General features: G+C 53.5%; 1 protein-coding gene across 1 annotated transcript in view; it reads left to right on the top strand.

Annotated features, from left to right (window-relative positions):
* The first annotated feature begins 259 nt into the window (after positions 1-259).
* The window catches only part of tgfbr3 (transforming growth factor, beta receptor III), a 23782-nt gene continuing 5763 nt past the window's right edge, over positions 260-18278 (top strand). Inside the window, exons 1-8 of the mRNA XM_056604213.1 lie at positions 260-481; positions 3060-3215; positions 5317-5466; positions 8156-8350; positions 8805-9074; positions 9699-9828; positions 15913-15948; positions 16103-16210. Of these exons, the coding sequence (XP_056460188.1) occupies positions 260-481; positions 3060-3215; positions 5317-5466; positions 8156-8350; positions 8805-9074; positions 9699-9828; positions 15913-15948; positions 16103-16210 (1267 nt within the window). The remainder of the gene's footprint in view (positions 482-3059; positions 3216-5316; positions 5467-8155; positions 8351-8804; positions 9075-9698; positions 9829-15912; positions 15949-16102; positions 16211-18278) is intronic.

Raw genomic sequence — 18278 nt, 5'->3', positions numbered from 1 at the left:
TCTGCCTGCTGTCTGTCTGTCTGTCTGTCTGTCTCCTGTCTGCCTGCCTGTCTGTCTGTCTGTCTGTCTGTCTGTCTGTCTGTCTGTCTGTCTGTCTGTCTGTCTGTCTGTCTGTCTGTCGGTCTGTCGGTCTGTCTGTCTCCTGTCTGAGTCCTGTCTGTCTGCCTGCTGTCTGTCTGTCTGTCTGTCTGTCTGTCTGTCTCCTGTCTGAGTCCTGTCTGTCTGCCTGCTGTCTGTCCTTCCAGAAGTGGTGGACCACATGGACAGCGTCCTCCCTCCAGAGCTCGCCATCTTCCTGGACCTGGGGGGGGCGGGGGAGGCGGACCGCCGCCCCGCCCCCCCCTTCCTGCCCCCGCCCTTCCACCCCCACTGGGAGGAGGGGGGGGGGGCCCAGGAGCAGCAGGGGGCCCTGAGCGCCGGGTTGGAGGTCCGCTGTGAGGAGCGCAGGATGGTGGTCAGCCTGGACCGGGAGAGCCTGCAGGTGGGCCGCACGCACGCGCACATGCACGCACGCACGCACACACGCACACACACACGCACGCACGCACACACGCACACACGCACGCGCACACGCACGCACACACGCACGCATATACACACGCACAAACACTCGCACGCACGCACGCACGCACGCACACACACTCGCACGCACACGCACGCACGCACGCGCACACACACGCACACACGCACACGCACGCACGCACACACGCACACACACGCACACACGCACGCACACACACACGCACACACACACGCACACACACACACACACGCACGCACACACACACACACACACACACACACGCACACGCACGCATATACACACGCACACACGCATATACCCATGCACGCACACACGCACGCACACACACACACACACACACCCACGCACGCATATACACACGCACACACACACACACACACACACACACACACACCCACGCACGCATATACACACGCACAAACACTCGCACGCACGCACATACACGCACGCACACACGCACGCACGCACACACGCACGCATATACACACGCACACACGCACGCCGGACGCACGCACGCACACACGCACGCACACACACTCGCACGCACGCATATACCCATGCACACACACACGCACGCCGGACGCACGCACGCACATACACGCACACACGCACGCACACACGCACGCATATACACACGCACGCCGGACGCACGCACGCACGCACATACACGCACACACACACGCACGCACACACGCACGCATACACGGTCACACGCGCGCACGCACACACACACCAGGACACAGACGGACACACACACACCTGGAAACACACAAAAACACACCAGGACACAGACGCACACACACACCAGAACATATGAACGGACACACACAAACCAGAACACACAAACACACACCAGAACACACACACACACCAGAACACCCACACACACACACACACACTATGTTCACAGAAAACTGTTTTAATAAGCAGGCCCTTCATCCTGGAGAAAAGAATCATTAAAGAACCGGCTCTCCACCTTAACGCAGAGAACCCGCTCTCCACCTTAACGCAGAGAACCGGCTCTCCACCTTAACGCAGAGAACCCTCTCTCCACCTTAACGTAGAGAACCCGCTCTCCACCTTAACGTAGAGAACCCGCTCTCCACCTTAACGCAGAGAACCCGCTCTCCACCTTAACGTAGAGAACCGGCTCTCCACCTTAACGTAGAGAACCCGCTCTCCACCTTAACGCAAAGAACCGGCTCTCCACCTTAACGCAGAGAACCCTCTCTCCACCTTAACGTAGAGAACCCTCTCTCCACCTTAACGTAGAGAACCCGCTCTCCACCTTAACGCAGAGAACCCGCTCTCCACCTTAACGTAGAGAACCGGCTCTCCACCTTAACGTAGAGAACCCGCTCTCCACCTTAACGCAGAGAACCGGCTCTCCACCTTAACGCAGAGAACCCTCTCTCCACCTTAACGTAGAGAACCCTCTCTCCACCTTAACGTAGAGAACCCGCTCTCCACCTTAACGCAGAGAACCCGCTCTCCACCTTAACGTAGAGAACCGGCTCTCCACCTTAACGTAGAGAACCCTCTCTCCACCTTAACGCAGAGAACCCTCTCTCCACCTTAACGTAGAGAACCGGCTCTCCACCTTAACGTAGAGAACCGGCTCTCCACCTTAACGTAGAGAACCGGCTCTCCACCTTAACGTAGAGAACCCTCTCTCCACCTTAACGTAGAGAACCCTCTCTCCACCTTAACGTAGAGAACCGGCTCTCCACCTTAACGTAGAGAACCGGCTCTCCACCTTAACGTAGAGAACCCGCTCTCCACCTTAACGTAGAGAACCCTCTCTCCACCTTAACGTAGAGAACCCTCTCTCCACCTTAACGTAGAGAACCGGCTCTCCACCTTAACGTAGAGAACCGGCTCTCCACCTTAACGTAGAGAACCCGCTCTCCACCTTAACGTAGAGAACCCTCTCTCCACCTTAACGTAGAGAACCCTCTCTCCACCTTAACGCAGAGAACCCTCTCTCCACCTTAACGCAGAGAACCCGCTCTCCACCTTAACGCAGAGAACCCTCTCTCCACCTTAACGCAGAGAACCCGCTCTCCACCTTAACGCAGAGAACCGGCTCTCCACCTTAACGTAGAGAACCGGCTCTCCACCTTAACGCAGAGAACCGGCTCTCCACCTTAACGCAGAGAACCGGCTCTCCACGTTAACGAGCGCTCTCCACTCGTTAAGGCTGCGGCGGGGTTGAAGTGGTGGAGCAGGGATCCCAGCGCTGGACGGAGAAGGCAGCACTGGGAGCACTGGGAGACCGCAGCTCAGCGGGGAGGAGTCCCGGGGTTCTAATCAGGGGGGTTTGGGTCGGGACCACCGAGTGTGGGGGGGGTTGTTTACGGCTGGGAACCCAGAAACACAACGCAGCGCCGGGGCACGGGGCATCGAGCTGGGAGCCGCAGGAACAACCTCAACCTTTATTTATTCCCAGAGTGGTAAAGCCCGCTGGGTTCTCTTCAAGTGTTCGGGAGCTTTGATGATCGGTTTCTGTTCTCAGGCCAGCGGCTTCGCCAACGCCAACCTCACGCTCCAGGACCCAGAATGCAAAGCGACGGTGAACGCCACGCACTACACGCTGGAGACGCCGCTGTCGGGCTGCCAGACCCAGGTGTTCCCCGTGCCCGGCAGCTCCACGGCGCTGCACATCAACTCGGTAAGAACCGCTCTCCTGGGCACGGGGGTTAGAACCGCTCTCCTGAGCACGGGGGTGAGAACCACTCTCCTGGGCACGGGGGTGAGAACCGCTCTCCTGAGCACGGGGGTGAGAACCGCTCTCCTGGGCACGGGGGTGAGAACCGCTCTCCTGAGCACGGGGGTGAGAACCGCTCTCCTGGGCACGGGGGTTAGGGCCGCGGCGCCGCGGGGGTTAGGACCGCGGGCGCCGCGGGGGTTAGGACCGCGGGGGTTAGGGCCGCGGGCGCCGCGGGGGTTAGGACCGCGGGCGCCGCGGGGGTTAGGACCGCGGTTTTCAACCTGTGGGTCGGGGACCCTCTCGGGCTCACCTCTTTTACATATTTACATATTTATACATTTACATTCACATTCAGGGCATTTAGAAACTTACAACTTACAATAAGTGAATTTGTCAGAAGAAAGAGAAACAACAATGTCAGTACAGAAAGGATGCTCATAGAACCAAGTGCCAAGCACTAACAATCACTAGGTTAACCCATTCCCCGTGTACAGCAAAGAGAGCTAGGATAAGAGCTACATGATGCTAAGTACTATTTTTAAGTGCAAGGACGTACATACAACATACAATAAGTGTGTAAAGGGTGGGGGTAACGGTGGAGGCTATGCAGAGTGTAGGTGAACATATTGATATATGACTCTGCATTTTGAATTATAAAGATCAGTTGGACAGTTTTAACGGTCCTGTGTTTATAAACAGACAACCTCCGAGTGCATCCATCACCAGGACATTGTTTTTACTGTTAGAATATAAAACAATGTGCGTGGAAGCACAACCGCACAACTAATGCAAGATGTTGGCATTGCTTTTTTAATAAAGGTCAGACCTTTACTCTGGGTATTGATCCAAAGTGGGGGGGGAGCCTGTGGTACAGTGTATCAGAAACACAATAAAGTCTAAACGAAGGATCCATGGACCAATCCCAACTGGCAACTTCTGAATATTAGTTTATGATTGGGAAACCTTTGGAGACGCTGTTTTATGGCGGTTGTTCTTCAGTATGTATCGGCCCCAGTCACCCTAATCACCCAGGGTTTGCTACATGAGTCGTCTCACAATCAAACACGCCTCCCTTGCCTTCAGACCTCTTGGACCGAACATGTTGGAGGAACTTTGAGAAAACAAGTTTGCGGTCCAGATTGTAAACTCTGGGCGGGCCGCCAGCGCGGCTCTGTGCTAGCTCTAGCTCCAGAGATAACCCTCAAAGCAGATCCAGGATTCTTCTCTAGGGCCTCGCACAACCCAGACGCCGTGTTCCCTTTGGGTGCCTGTCATCGGCTCGTCATTTAATTAGCGGAGGTCACCTGGGCCCATCACCTTATAAGGACATCGTCTTAACGAGACTTAATCACTGTCAGGCCGGTTCAGTCAGCTCATTAAGTCTCAGACTAAAACTTCAAACCCAAGTTCGGAGATCGTTAGGAACTCTGTCGACTAATGAGGCAATGACTTTTTCTTATTTTATCTGTTTTTTTTCCACTAATCCAAACAGAGCCACCAGTGGACGTTCCCACTGTGGTGTTTACCTAATGAGAGTGGGAGGCTCTGGCTGATGAGGAACAGCCAACATCATATATCATATCGCATATATCATGAAGAACCATAATACTCCTTCAGTCTTGTCAGAAGAGCGGCTCTAACTTCATCAACTCTCTGCAGTTCATTACTCAGCCAGGTTCATGGAGCCTCCTTACTCCAGCCTGTTGTTAGTGGACTTAGGAGGAGATTACATCTGCCATCAGAGAGATCTCTAAACTACACGCAGATCTGTAATAATAATACAAAAATTACTATAACAATAATACTGAGACAAAAGAAAAATATAGATTCTGTGAGTTAGACCAAATCTGTGATGAGACAGAGTGTGCATTAATGTAATGATAGTGTAAAGATATTTATGAATATGAACAGCCAATCAATAACACGCATTTAAACTATCCATACAATCATTTGCAGGATATCTTTAGTCCATAATTGTTATTATTAAGTTGTTTTCCAGTTCCTCTCTGCGGGTTTCTGCGTGTCATTGTTCATGCGTCGTCCCCCCCCGTCCCCCCCCCAGGTCCTGATCAGCCCGGGCGAGGGGAGGGACGGCAGCGGCCGGGTCCTCGGGGACTACCTGGACCAGGACCAGGACCAAGACTCTGAGGACCTGGGGTTCCCCCACCTGGACCGGCCCTCCCTGGAGCCCACAGACCTGCTCTTAATCACGGTATGACCCCTGAACCCCTAGAACCCAGAACCCCTAGACCTCCTTCATCCCGGTATGACCCCTGAACCCCTAGAACCCAGAACCCCTAGACCTCCTTCATCACGGTATGACCCCTGAACCCCTAGACCCCCTTAATCATGGTATGACCCCTGAACCCCTAGACCCCCTTCATCACGGTATGACCCCTGAACCCCTAGAACCCACACCCCCTAGACCCCAGACTGTTTAGGGTTCTATTTAGGGTAATATTCAGGATACTCTTTAGGGTTTGATTTAGCGTAGGATTTAGGGTAGTATTTAGGGTAGTATTTAGAGTTCTATTTAGGGTAGTATTTAGGGTAGTATTTAGAGTTCTATTTAGGGTAGTATTTAGGGTACCATTTAGGGTAGTATTTAGGGTAGCATTTTGGGTTCTATTTAGGGTAGTATTTAGGGTTCTATTTAGGGTAGTATTTAGGGTTTATTTAGGTTATATTTAGGGTAGTAGTTAGGGTAGTATTTAGGGTACTATTTAGGGTAGTATTTAGGGTTTATTTAGGTTCTATTTAGGGTAGTATTTAGAGTACTATTTAGGGTAGTATCTAGGGTATTATTTAGGGTTCTCTTTAGGGTATTATTTAGGGTTCTCTTTAGGGTAGTATTTAGGGTTCTATTTAGGGTAGTATTTAGGGTTTATTTAGGTTCTATTTAGGGTAGTAGTTAGGGTAGTATTTAGAGTACTATTTAGGGTAGTATTTAGGGTTTATTTAGGTTCTATTTAGGGTAGTATTTAGAGTACTATTTAGGGTAGTATTTAGGGTTTATTTAGGGTTCTATTTAGGGTAGTATTTAGGGTTCTATTTAGGGTAGTATTTAGGGTAGTATCTAGGGTATTATTTAGGGTTCTATTTAGGGTAGTATCCAGGGTATTATTTAGGGTTCTATTTAGGGTAGTATCCAGGGTATTATTCAGAGTACTATTGAGCAGGCTGATGCTGTGGTTGAGGGCTGATCTCCAGTCTGCCAGACGGAGCCCGTCTCCAACGCTAGTGAACACTTCGTCTTTTGGCAACCTCAGCTTTGTTCCACGGCCTGCTGTTGCTCTAACCTGCCCCTTCATCACTCATCTGGAAACATCTCCTCTCCCTCCTCTCCCTCCTCTCCCTCCTCTTCCTCCTCTCCCTCCTCTTCCTCCTCTCCCTCCTCTCAATCCTCTTCCTCCTCTCCCTCCTCTCTCTTCTCTCCCCTCCCCCTCCTCACCCTCCTCTTCCAACTCTCCCTCCTCTCCCTCCTCTCCCTCTACCTCCCTCCCTCCTCTCTCTTCTCTCCCCTCCCCCTCCTCTCCCTCCTCTCCCTCCTCTCTCTTCTCTCCCCTCTTCCTCCTCCTCTCCCTCTCCCTCCTCTCCCTCCTCTCCCTCCTCTCCCTGGTCCTCCTCTCCCTCCTCTCAATCCTCTCCCTCCTCTCCCTCCTCTCCCTCCTCTCAATCCTCTTCCTCCTATTCCTCCTCTCCCTCCTCTCCCTCTACCTCCCTCCCTCCTCTCCCTCCTCTCCCTCCTCTCCCTCCTCTCAATCCTCTTCCTCCTCTCCCTCTCCCTCTCCCTCCTCTCCCTCTACCTCCCTCCCTCCTCTCTCTTCTCTCCCCTCCTCTTCCTCCTCACCCTCCTCTCCCTCCTCTCCCTCCTCTCCCTCTCCCTCCTCTCCCTCTACCTCCCTCCCTCCTCTCTTTTCTCTCCCCTCCCCCTCCTCTCCCCTCCTCTTCCTCCTCACCCTCCTCTTCCTCCTCACCCTCCTCTTCCTCCTCACCCTCCTCACCCTCCTCTCCCTCCTCTCCCTCCTCTCCCTCCTCTCCCTCCTCTCCCTCTACCTCCCTCCCTCCTCTCCCTCTCCCTCTCCCTCTACCTCCCTCCCTCCTCTCTCTTCTCTCCCCTCCTCTTCCTCCTCACCCTCCTCTCCCTCCTCTCCCTCCTCTCCCTCTCCCTCCTCTCCCTCTACCTCCCTCCCTCCTCTCTCTTCTCTCCCCTCCTCTTCCTCCTCACCCTCCTCTTCCTCCTCACCCTCCTCTTCCTCCTCACCCTCCTCACCCTCCTCTCCCTCCTCTACCTCCTCTCCCCTCCTCACCCTCCTCTCCCCTCCTCTTCCTCCTCACCCTCCTCTCCCTCTCCCTCCTCTCCCCTCCCTCCCTTTGTTGACTTTGGTTCCTCTCTTCTTCTTCTCCTGTTTCCTCTTGTCGTCTGCCTTCTCTCCGTCTCCGTTGACCTCTGACCTCGGGCCCCTCTGACCTGCCTCTCAGGGTTGAGACCCCCCCCCCAGGGAGGGTCTGAGCGCTCGGGGTTTCCCGCCCGTCACCGAGGGGGTATTCCAGCGCCAGGGAAGAAAGTACCGGGGCTGGGAGGAATGACAGCTCAGCATCCGCTGGGCTGAGTTTGTGCTGACGTTCCTCTCTCCCCCGTCTCCCCAGTCTCACCCTCCCCGGCCTCTCTCCCCTGTCTCACGCCCATGTCCTCTCTTCCCTGCCTCCCCCGTCTCACCCTCCCCGTCCTCTCTCCCTGTCTCACCCCCCGTCCACATCCTGTGTTCTCTGTGGCGCCGTTAAACACTTCAGACCGATAGGAGTGGTGCCGTCAGACTTCACAATAAGGGCGCAGTCATTAACCTTAATAACCACTAGGTCGTGCAGTAATAATGTTCCTGCTCTCTCCCGGGCTGCAGTTCAACTGTTCCTACGAGGGGGTGCGGGAGGCCTCCCCCCCGGGCCCCGAGGTCCTCCCGGGTCCTGGGGGCGGGGGGGACCCCAAGGCGGGGACCACGGCCCAGGGCATGGCGGTCTACGACTCGGTCCTGTTCCACAGCGCCAACCCCCAGCCCCCCCCCTCCTTCTCCAGCGGACAGCAGGTCTTCGTGGAGGTAGGCCGACCCTCTGAAGGGAGGGGGGGGGTTAGAGTTTGGTAGGGGTGCGTGTGGTAGGTTGGTAGGTCATCCAGCAGGTTAGTTGATGATGTCAGGGTTGGATGATGTCAGGGTTGGATGATGTCAGGGTTGGATGATGTCAGGGTCGGATGATGTCAGGGTCGGATGATGTCAGGGTTGGATGATGTCAGGGTTGGATGATGTCAGGGTTGGATGATGTCAGGGTTGGATGATGTCAGGGTTGGATGATGTCGGGGTTGGATGATGTCAGGGTTGGATGATGTCAGGGTTGGATGATGTCAGGGTTGGATGATGTCAGGGTTGGATGATGTCAGGGCTGTCATCAGTACCTCTGTGACTCTGCTCCTTACACCACGTCTCACAGCTGTAGTGTACTCTTGTTAGTGTTGCTGTTGGCTGTTTAAATAAAGTTCCTTGTGTCCCCCCCCAGGTGTTGTCGTCCGGAGCCGACCGGGACCAGGGCTTCATGATCCGGTCCTGCTCCGTGTCCCGGGACCCCAGCCCCCAGGGCCCGTCCGAGTACCTCCTGCTGGAGAACCTGTGTCCCACCGACCTCTCGCTGAGGTTCTACCCCCCCATGGTGGGCCGGCAGCGCTTCAGCTTCAGCCTGAAGCCCCCCCCCAACGCCTCGCTGCTCTTCCTGCACTGCGATACCTCGCCCTGCTCCGAGGGCCCCGGGCCCCGCTCCTCGCTCCCCACGGTATGCTGACCTCTGACCCTTTACCCCCACCTCCCCACGGTACGCTGACCTATGACCCCCACCTCCCCACGGTACGCTGACCTATGACCCCTCAGCACTAGATCTGACCCTGACCTTTGACCCTTGACCTCTGACCCTTTACCCTCACAACTAGATCTGACCCTAGCGCCTGACCTTAACCCCTCACCTTAACCATAATTAATAATGCTAAATAACGATACATAAGGTTTATTGATGATTTATAATTGTTAATTAGGGTTAATACAGGTTAGAAATGGTTAATAATTGTTATTAATGGTTAATAAAAGTTATTAATGTTATTAATGGTTAATAATGGTTCATAATGGTTATTAATGGTAAATAATTGTTCATAATAGTTATTAATGGTTCATAATGGTTAGTAATGGTTACTAAAGGTTAATAAGAGTTAGTAATGGTTAATAATGGTTATTAATGGTTGATGAAGGTTATTATTGGTTAATAATGGTTAGTAATGGTTAATAAAGGTTAATAAGGGTTAGTAATGGTTAGTAATGGTTATTAATGGTTAATAAAGGTTATTATTGGTTAATAATGGTTATTAATGGCTAATAAAGGTTAATAAGGGTGTTGTATCCTCCTCAGTGCATCCCGGCCAAACAGGGCTGTCAGGCGGTGAACCTGGAGACCGTCATGGCCATGGCGATGAACCACCAGACCTTCACCCAGGCCCTGGTGGTCAACTCTGAGGGGGGGCACCCCCGGGACCCCACAGGTGGAGGCCCCACCTTACACACACCAAACACACACCTTACACACCAAACACACACCTTACACACCAAACACACACCTTACACACACCAAACACACACCAAACACACACCTTACACACCAAACACACACCTTACACACCAAACACACACCTTACACACACCAAATACACACCTTACACACACCAAACACACACCTTACACACCAAATACACACCTTACACACCAAACACACACCTTACACACACCAAATACACACAAATACACACCTTCTACATGCCAAAATACACACCCAATACACACTTCCTACACACCTTACACACTCCGTCTACACACCTTCTACACACCTTACATACACCTTCTACACACCTTACACACACCTTCTACACACCTTACACACACCTTCTACACACCTTACACACACCTTCTACACACCTTACACACACCTTCTACACACCTTACACACACCTTCTACACACCTTACACACACCTTCTACACACCTTACACACACCTTACACACACCTTACACACACCTTCTACACACCTTACACACACCTTACACACACCTTCTACACACCTTACATACACCTTCTACACACCTTACACACTCCGTCTACACACCTTCTACACACCTTACACACACCTTACACACACCTTACACACTCCGTCTACACACCTTCTACACACCTTACACACACCTTCTACACACCTTACACACACCTTCTACACACCTTACACACTCCGTCTACACACCTTCTACACACCTTACACACACCTTACACACACCTTACATACACCTTCTACACACCTTACACACACCTTCTACACACCTTACACACACCTTCTACACACCTTACACACACCTTCTACACACCTTACACACACCTTCTACACACCTTACACACACCTTCTACACACCTTACACACACCTTCTACACACCTTACACACACCTTCTACACACCTTACACACACCTTCTACACACTCAACTCCTTCCTTATTTTTGCACACACACGCACGCACACACACGCACGCACGCACGCACGCACGCACGCACGCACGCAAGCACACACACACACACACACACACACACACACAGACACACACACACAGACACAAAGACACTCACAGGCTCCTCTTCCACGGTGTTGCTCTGTTCCTATTGGCCCTTCACAGTGTTGCTCTGTTCCTATTGGCCCTTCACGGTGTTGCTCTGTTCCTATTGGCCCTTCCACGGTGTTGCTCTGTTCCTATTGGCCCTTCACAGTGTTGCTCTGTTCCTATTGGCCCTTCACGGTGTTGCTCTGTTCCTATTGGCCCTTCCACGGTGTTGCTCTGTTCCTATTGGCCCTTCACAGTGTTGCTCTGTTCCTATTGGCCCTTCACGGTGTTGCTCTGTTCCTATTGGCCCTTCCACAGTGTTGCTCTGTTCCTATTGGCCCTTCACAGTGTTGCTCTGTTCCTATTGGCCCTTCCACGGTGTTGCTCTGTTCCTATTGGCCCTTCCACGGTGTTGCTCTGTTCCTATTGGCCCTTCCACGGTGTTGCTCTGTTCCTATTGGCCCTTCCACGGTGTTGCTCTGTTCCTATTGGCCCTTCCACGGTGTTGCTCTGTTCCTATTGGCCCTTCCACAGTGTTGCTCTGTTCCTATTGGCCCTTCCACGGTGTTGCTCTGTTCCTATTGGCCCTTCCACGGTGTTGCTCTGTTCCTATTGGCCCTTCCACAGTGTTGCTCTGTTCCTATTGGCCCTTCACGGTGTTGCTCTGTTCCTGTTGGCCCTTCACGGTGTTGCTCTGTTCCTGTTGGCCCTTCCACGGTGTTGCTCTGTTCCTATTGGCCCTTCCACGGTGTTGCTCTGTTCCTATTGGCCCTTCCACAGTGTTGCTCTGTTCCTATTGGCCCTTCACAGTGTTAAAGTTATCTGTGAGTCCTCCTCAACCTTCCTTCTGCATCAGTTCAACTCCGCAGTGCGTTCATCCATTCATCCATCCTGGAGATGAAGTGATGACAGTATTCCTTTGTTTGATTCCAGAAAGTGTGAGCTATGGAGTGATGAGCCGAGGAGTCTCCTCTCTGATTGGCTGAGGCCAAAGCTCTCCTCTGATTGGTTGAGATCAGCCCCAGAGGATCACAAGCCTCACATCTGGAGGCCATTATACACACTGAGTGTGTGTGTGTGTGTGTGTGTGTGTGTGTGTGTGTGTGTGTGTGTGTGTGTGTGTGTGTGTGTGTGTGTGTGTCTGTGTGTGTCTGTGTGTGTCTGTGTGTGAAGGTTATGAGCATGCTAGGATTGTGTGTGTGTGTGTCATTGTGTATATCTGTGAGGCGTGTGTGCATGTGTGTGTGTGTGTGTGTGCGTGGGGGGGAATTATTCTTATGTGTAAATGGAGAGAGTTCTTTGGTATTTTTGAAGCCATCAGAGAAAAGAGATGGAGGGAGAGAGAGAGAGGGAGAGGAGAGAGAGAGAGAGAGAGAGAGAGAGGGAGAGAGAGAGAGAGAGAGAGAGAGAGAGAGAGAGAGAGAGAGAGAGAGAGAGAGAGAGAGAGAGAGAAAAAAGAGAAGGAGAGAGAGAGAGAGAGAGAGAGAGAGAGAGAGAGAGAGAGAGAGAGAGAGAGAGAGAGGGAGAGAGAGAGAGAGAGAGAGAGAGAGAGAGAGGAGAGAGAGAGAGAGAGAGAGAGAGAGAGAGAGAGAGAGAGAGAGAGAGAGAGAGAGAGAAAAAGAGAAGGAGAGAGAGAGAGAGAGAGAGAGAGAGAGAGAGAGAGAGAGAGAGAGAGAGAGGGAGAGGGGAGGGAGGGGGTGATGAGAAGATGGAGTTGAAGGAGGAGTGGAGGAGACAGATATTTTAAAGGGAGTGATATAAAGAAAGATGGGGAGTAAAAGGAGAGCGAGGGAGAGTGGAAAAGAGGAGTCATGGTGCTGAGCGGTTGCAGCTTCACTTCACTGAGGAGGAGGAGTGGGAGGAGGTGTGCGTCTGTGTGCATGCATATGCATGTGTGTTATCTCTGTGTGTGTGCGTGTGCGTGTGCGTGTGTGTGTGTGTGGGGTTTTCCAGCTCGTCTAGGGCCCCTCACGACGCCCATTAGTCAGACGTCCCGGGTGGGGGGGCCAGGGTGTGTGTCCTGACCCCCGGTCAAGTGGGGGGGGGGGGGGCGCTCTTAGTGCTCCTCTGGCACGGTGACCTCCTCCTCCTCCTCCTCCTCCTCCTCCTCCTCCTCCTCCTCCTCCTCCTCGTCCTCCTCCTCCTGCTCCTCCACCTCCTCCTCCTCCTCCACCTCCTCCTCCTCCTCTTCCTCCTCCTCCTCTTCCTCGTCCTCCTCCTCCACCTCCTCCTCCTCCTCCTCCTCCTCCACCTCCTCCTCCTCCTCCTCCTCCACCTCCTCCTCCTCCTCCTCCTCCTCCTCCTCATCCTCCTCCTCCTCAAGGAGGCCTCGCTGAGCGTGGATCAGATCTCAATCGAGTCAAGCAGCACTCGTGTATCACAGCACCGCAGGGGTCCTGGTCCAGGCTCCTGGTCCAGGCTCCTGGTCCAGGCTCCTGGTCCAGGCTCTGTCCTGGTCCAGGCTCTGTCTTGGTCCAGGCTCCTGGTCCAGGCTCCTGGTCCAGGCTCTGTCCTGGTCCAGGCTCTGTCCTGGTCCAGGCTCTGTCCTGGTCCAGGCTCTGTCCTCTCAGAGCTCCTCAATCAGGGGGCGTGGCACGTTTCCTCGCTAGGAAAGATAATAAATGAAACATGAAGCCCACGTCCTCCACCTCCGTCTCCACCTGTGTCTAAGCAGAGTCGAGGCTCTCAAAGGTGCAATGACTCCCCAGATGCATTCTGGGTAGGCTAATGCAGCCGCGAGCGTGAGCAGCCCACAGACTGGCACCGCTGCCGGGTGGACGTCCGCCAGAGTGCCGGGTTTCATTTCCCCGATGGCGTAAACACGATGAAACCGTGAAACCAATCAGGGCCCAGGCCTTCAAAGGCAGCGCCCGACAGCCCGACACAGAGACGTCTCTCATCGGAGTCGACAGAGACAACAAGCAGAGCTCTGAGCGGCCGCCTGCCCGGCGGGCCGCGTCCCAACACTCCCTGCCCAGTGGGCCGCGTCCCAACACCCCGTCTGCCCGTCAGAGCCGGCCTCTCGTGGCCAGCGCTGCGCACGGAAAAACACAGCGGTCTGGAGCCCTCGTTGTCACTCAGGATTTACTGCCCTGAACAAATTCACCCTCCTTGTTTCCTCCTTCATGAACCTCTGCTAACGTTGTACTCTCTGAGGGGATGAGGGACGGCTGCAGAGTGACTTCAGGTTCCTGGAGCGGAGTAACGAAGGAAAGGTTCGCGTGGCGGCGCCGGGACCTGATGTGATCAATAACAGCTCTCAGGTTGCTAAACCCTCCGGCTCAGAGCTCAAAGGCTTACGACACACGCACACTTTGGATATAAAAGCGCAGTGCATAACAGAGCCACGCAGCCAGACTAACGCCACCTACCTCAGGCCCGGAGATCTACATAACAGCTGGGCCCGATGCTCCTTCCAGGGGACATCAGGCCAGTTTAACGGGAACATTGCATAACCGTGCAGGTGAAGTCAGGCCTGAGGCTCCAGCAGGGCTCCTGGCCGGCTGACCCGGCCCCCTCCCGGTCTCCTCTCAGAGCAGAGAGTCTCTGTATCTGATGCAGCCTACGCTCTGAGGCGGGCTCCTGATGGGGTTGATCGGCGAGCAGGGGTTCTGTCAGCACGGCTGTTTACCGTCACACACACTGCTGTGTAATCACGCCGGGCGCCCGCGAGGAACAGATAGGACCGGTGAACTGGGAGCTGGCTCCTAACCTTAGATTATGGATTCACTTTTCCAAGAGCGGCTTCCAGGAGCCTGAACGGAAAACTCCTGCAATGTAAGGAACAGCACGGTGAAAACCAAAGTGAAACAAATGTACAGTACAGATAAAACCAAACCTCTGAGTAGAGTCAGAGTTAGGGAGGTGTGTTGTGCTGTGTTGTGTTGTGCTGTGTTGTGTTGTGTTGTGCGTTGCGTTTGTTGTGTCTTCCCCCGGCGCCCTCTCCTGTCCTGGTCCTCCTCATAACGCGGAGCGGACAGATAAGAGGGTCCGGGGCCCGCTCCCAGGGAGGGTCCGGCCGACAATAGGGGTCCTGTGTGGGGTCCCTGGAGCGGCACCGGCCCGGTCCTGGGGTCCCGGGGTCCCCACCGTGACACTGGCTCCTTTGTTTGTTGTTTGTGGAGGCGTGGTTATTGGAGCGAGCCATCTGAACCACAGATGGGGGGCGGGGCGGTGGTGGTGGGACATTCCACCACCGAGCTCGCGTTTGGAGCCAAGATGGCCGCGAGGGGACGGTGATTAGCGGGTGGAATTATGATTCATCGTTGGGCCCCGCTCTCCAGTGCGCTGCGTTAGCGGAGAGGGAGACATCAGCCCTGTGGCTGAGCCGACCGTCAGAACCGCCTCTCCTGGCTTCACTAAAGACTCCGTTACCAACATTGTTTGGTAAAGTCACTTTGTTGTGTGACTCTGCTAAGAGCGTTTTGAATAAACTCTCCGGCCCTGACTGTAAACAGAAGCATGTATGCTCCCCTTTGGGGACATTTGATTGGAGACTCGCTGTTGTGCTGTCCACAAACATAACAGTTTATGTTTGTGGAGTTTCAGAAGGTCAGCTCACCCAGAACGCTGTTGTCCTTAAAGTTCTGACCCCCGCAGTCTGACTCAAGTTAAATGTGGAGCGTCGTTCTAGAGGATGGATTAGGAACATGGTTCTAGAGGAGGTTGAGTTAGGAACATGTTGAGTCAGGAACATGGTTCGACAGGATGTTGAATTAGGAGCGTCTCTTCTTCACATGAAGCTAACCTTCAGCTAATCATCAGCTAACAATCAGCTACCCTTCAGCTAACCTTCAGCTACCCTTCAGCTAACCTTCAGCTAACAATCAGCTAACAATCAGCTACCCTTCAGCTAACCTTCAGCTACCCTTTAGCTAACCTTCAGCTACCCTTTAGCTAACCTTCAGCTACCCTTTAGCTAACCTTCAGCCATCCTTCATATAACTTTCAGCTAACCTTCTGCTAACCGTTTACTCCTTCTATTGCAGGTCTGCCAGACAGTCCAGACATCGGCCAGACTGAAAGTAAGCTCCCAGTTCATGTGTGTTCATGTATGAATTAACATGTAGCTTGTATTAACGTACGCTAACATGTAGCTCTTGTTCATATACTAGCATGTAGCTTGTGTTCACGTTCACTAGCATGTAGCGTGCTAACAGTGTAATGTCTGTCCCTCAGCCGTGCTGTACGTCCTGGACACGCCCACCGTGGTCTGCATCGCCTTCGCTGCCTTCGTGATCGGGGCCCTGCTGACGGGGGCGCTGTGGTTCATCTACTCCAACACAGGTAGCTACGCCCCTGCTTCGCCCCTGCTCCCTGGAGGGGCCCCTAGCCCACCCCGGGGGGGGGGGCTGACCCGCCATAACAAGCTCTCCCCTGTGGGCCTTATTCAGCCGGCCGCCATCTTGGCTCTAAAGGCTAGCTTGCTGACGGGCACCATGACTTCATCTTGGCTCTAGATGCTCGTTGGGTGGTTAGTGGGAATGATAAATATTCAGACCCCCGCCCCTCCCCCCCCTCCCGGCTAGCATCTAGAACCAAGATGGAGACAAGATTGCCGAGATTGTGAATTATGCTGCGTTCCAGGGACACTTTTAAGCCCTTAAGTCACGAGGTGGAACTGGGAGAACATGGATCTGGTTCACGGGTAGTGAGTTGCGGGTTTGACTGCCGTTCCAGGGTACTACCTTTCACGGGTAGAAGGTTGGAACTCGTTAGTGACATCACAAGGCGCGCGGGGGGGGGGGGGGAGGGAACCGATCCCAACCGACCAGCCGACTCAGTGGGCCATACCAAGTGGAAGGTTTATCAACCCCTCTTGGTCTTGGTGGACTCTTCCACTTGTGGTGTCACGCGTATTCTAGACAGAGATGTCTGCTGCTCTCTGAGCCACCGGGACCACCTCAGGTGAGAGGAGGTCAAACAGCTGGTCTGATTGGCTCTCATCAGGGGAAAGATGATGTCACCTACCACTCGATTGGTGGCCAATGCCGTGACGTCGCTTGGCAACACTTTCCAGGCAAAACGCTTGTTTTGTTGTTGATTTCAAGACCTGTGTCTGGAGCTGGGTCTGGGATCTGAGTGTTGTGTCTGGGATCAGATTTTATTGATCCCAGATGGGATCACAGACAGGTGCCACAGCAGCCAGTACAGACCAGTAGATGCAAACCTTAAGATATGAGAGTAAACATTATCGACCACACAATAAGGTCAAGGTGTGGACAGGAGTGGGTCTGTGGGTTGAGTTAGTGTTTGTGTGGACGTGAGAAGAGATAGCTGTGTGTCTGCGTTACTGTGAAAGACTCCAACTAATTTCAGGGCGTTTAGCAGACCCTTTTATCCAAAACGACTTACAATAAATACATTGGTCAGAAGACGAGTCAGTACAGTAAGGATGTTGATAGGGTTAACATATCACTAGGTTAACCCATTCCCCGTATACAACAAAGATAGCTAGTCTCCAGTGTCCTTGTTGGACCTGAAGATAACACAGACCTCAGACCTGCAGTCAGAGGCCCGCGAACCCATCGCTCTTCCGTCACACACACGCCATCGATTCCTACTTCCCGTCCCCCCGGGCAGGGTGGGGGCCCGGGACGGCGGGTCCATGGCGCTGGGCCTGCCAGGGCTTGGGCAGGAAGTGACACGGTGGTACCTCATGTCAAGGTTCTCTCCCCCCCGTCCCGGGCCCCCACCCTGCCCGTCCCCTGGGCGGTGTGGACGTCCGGTAGCAAGACAGATCTGTCCTCTGGGACCTCCACCCACCACCTCCACCCATCACCAGCCAGGCGTCTTTAGGTGGAGGTCTCCGTTCCTCAGGAACAGAGACAGGAAGTCAGACATAGATTGCGATGCAGTAATGAAACACCACAACTACGAAAAGACACCCAGCTTACTTACTCACTCACTCACTCACTCACTCACTCACTTACTTACTTACTACTTACTTACTAGGTGCACCGCTAATGGCCACGCTATACCGGTTCAGATATCTTGACGTGTGTCGAACATGCTTCGTCACAGCTGGACAATAACATTAACTACTAGCCTGGAGCACGAGTCAGCAAACTGCTCCATCTGCTGAACGCCTCTCTGCTAGCTCCGCGCTAGCTCTGCGTTGGCTCTCCACTAGCCTGCAGGAAAGATTAGTCGTCAAACATGGGCTCCCTTATCGGAAGAGCAATATTTGTGTTGGCGCCTCTTTAAAAAAAATGGCCCTTGAGTTTGGCTCTGAGCGGTTTCCTTTCGCTAGCGAGCAACAATGAGACACAGCCAGGCCCCTCAAGGAAGGGCAGAGGTCTCCCTGGGAGGAGGGCCACAGAGAGCCAGGCCCCTGAAGGAAGGCCATAGGTCT

The sequence above is a fragment of the Gadus chalcogrammus genome, chromosome 12 (genome assembly GCF_026213295.1).
Source record: "Gadus chalcogrammus isolate NIFS_2021 chromosome 12, NIFS_Gcha_1.0, whole genome shotgun sequence".
Classification (NCBI taxonomy): Eukaryota; Metazoa; Chordata; class Actinopteri; order Gadiformes; family Gadidae; genus Gadus; species Gadus chalcogrammus.
Note: the sequence above shows the minus strand (reverse complement) of the source record. Positions and strands in the feature narration are given on the sequence as shown.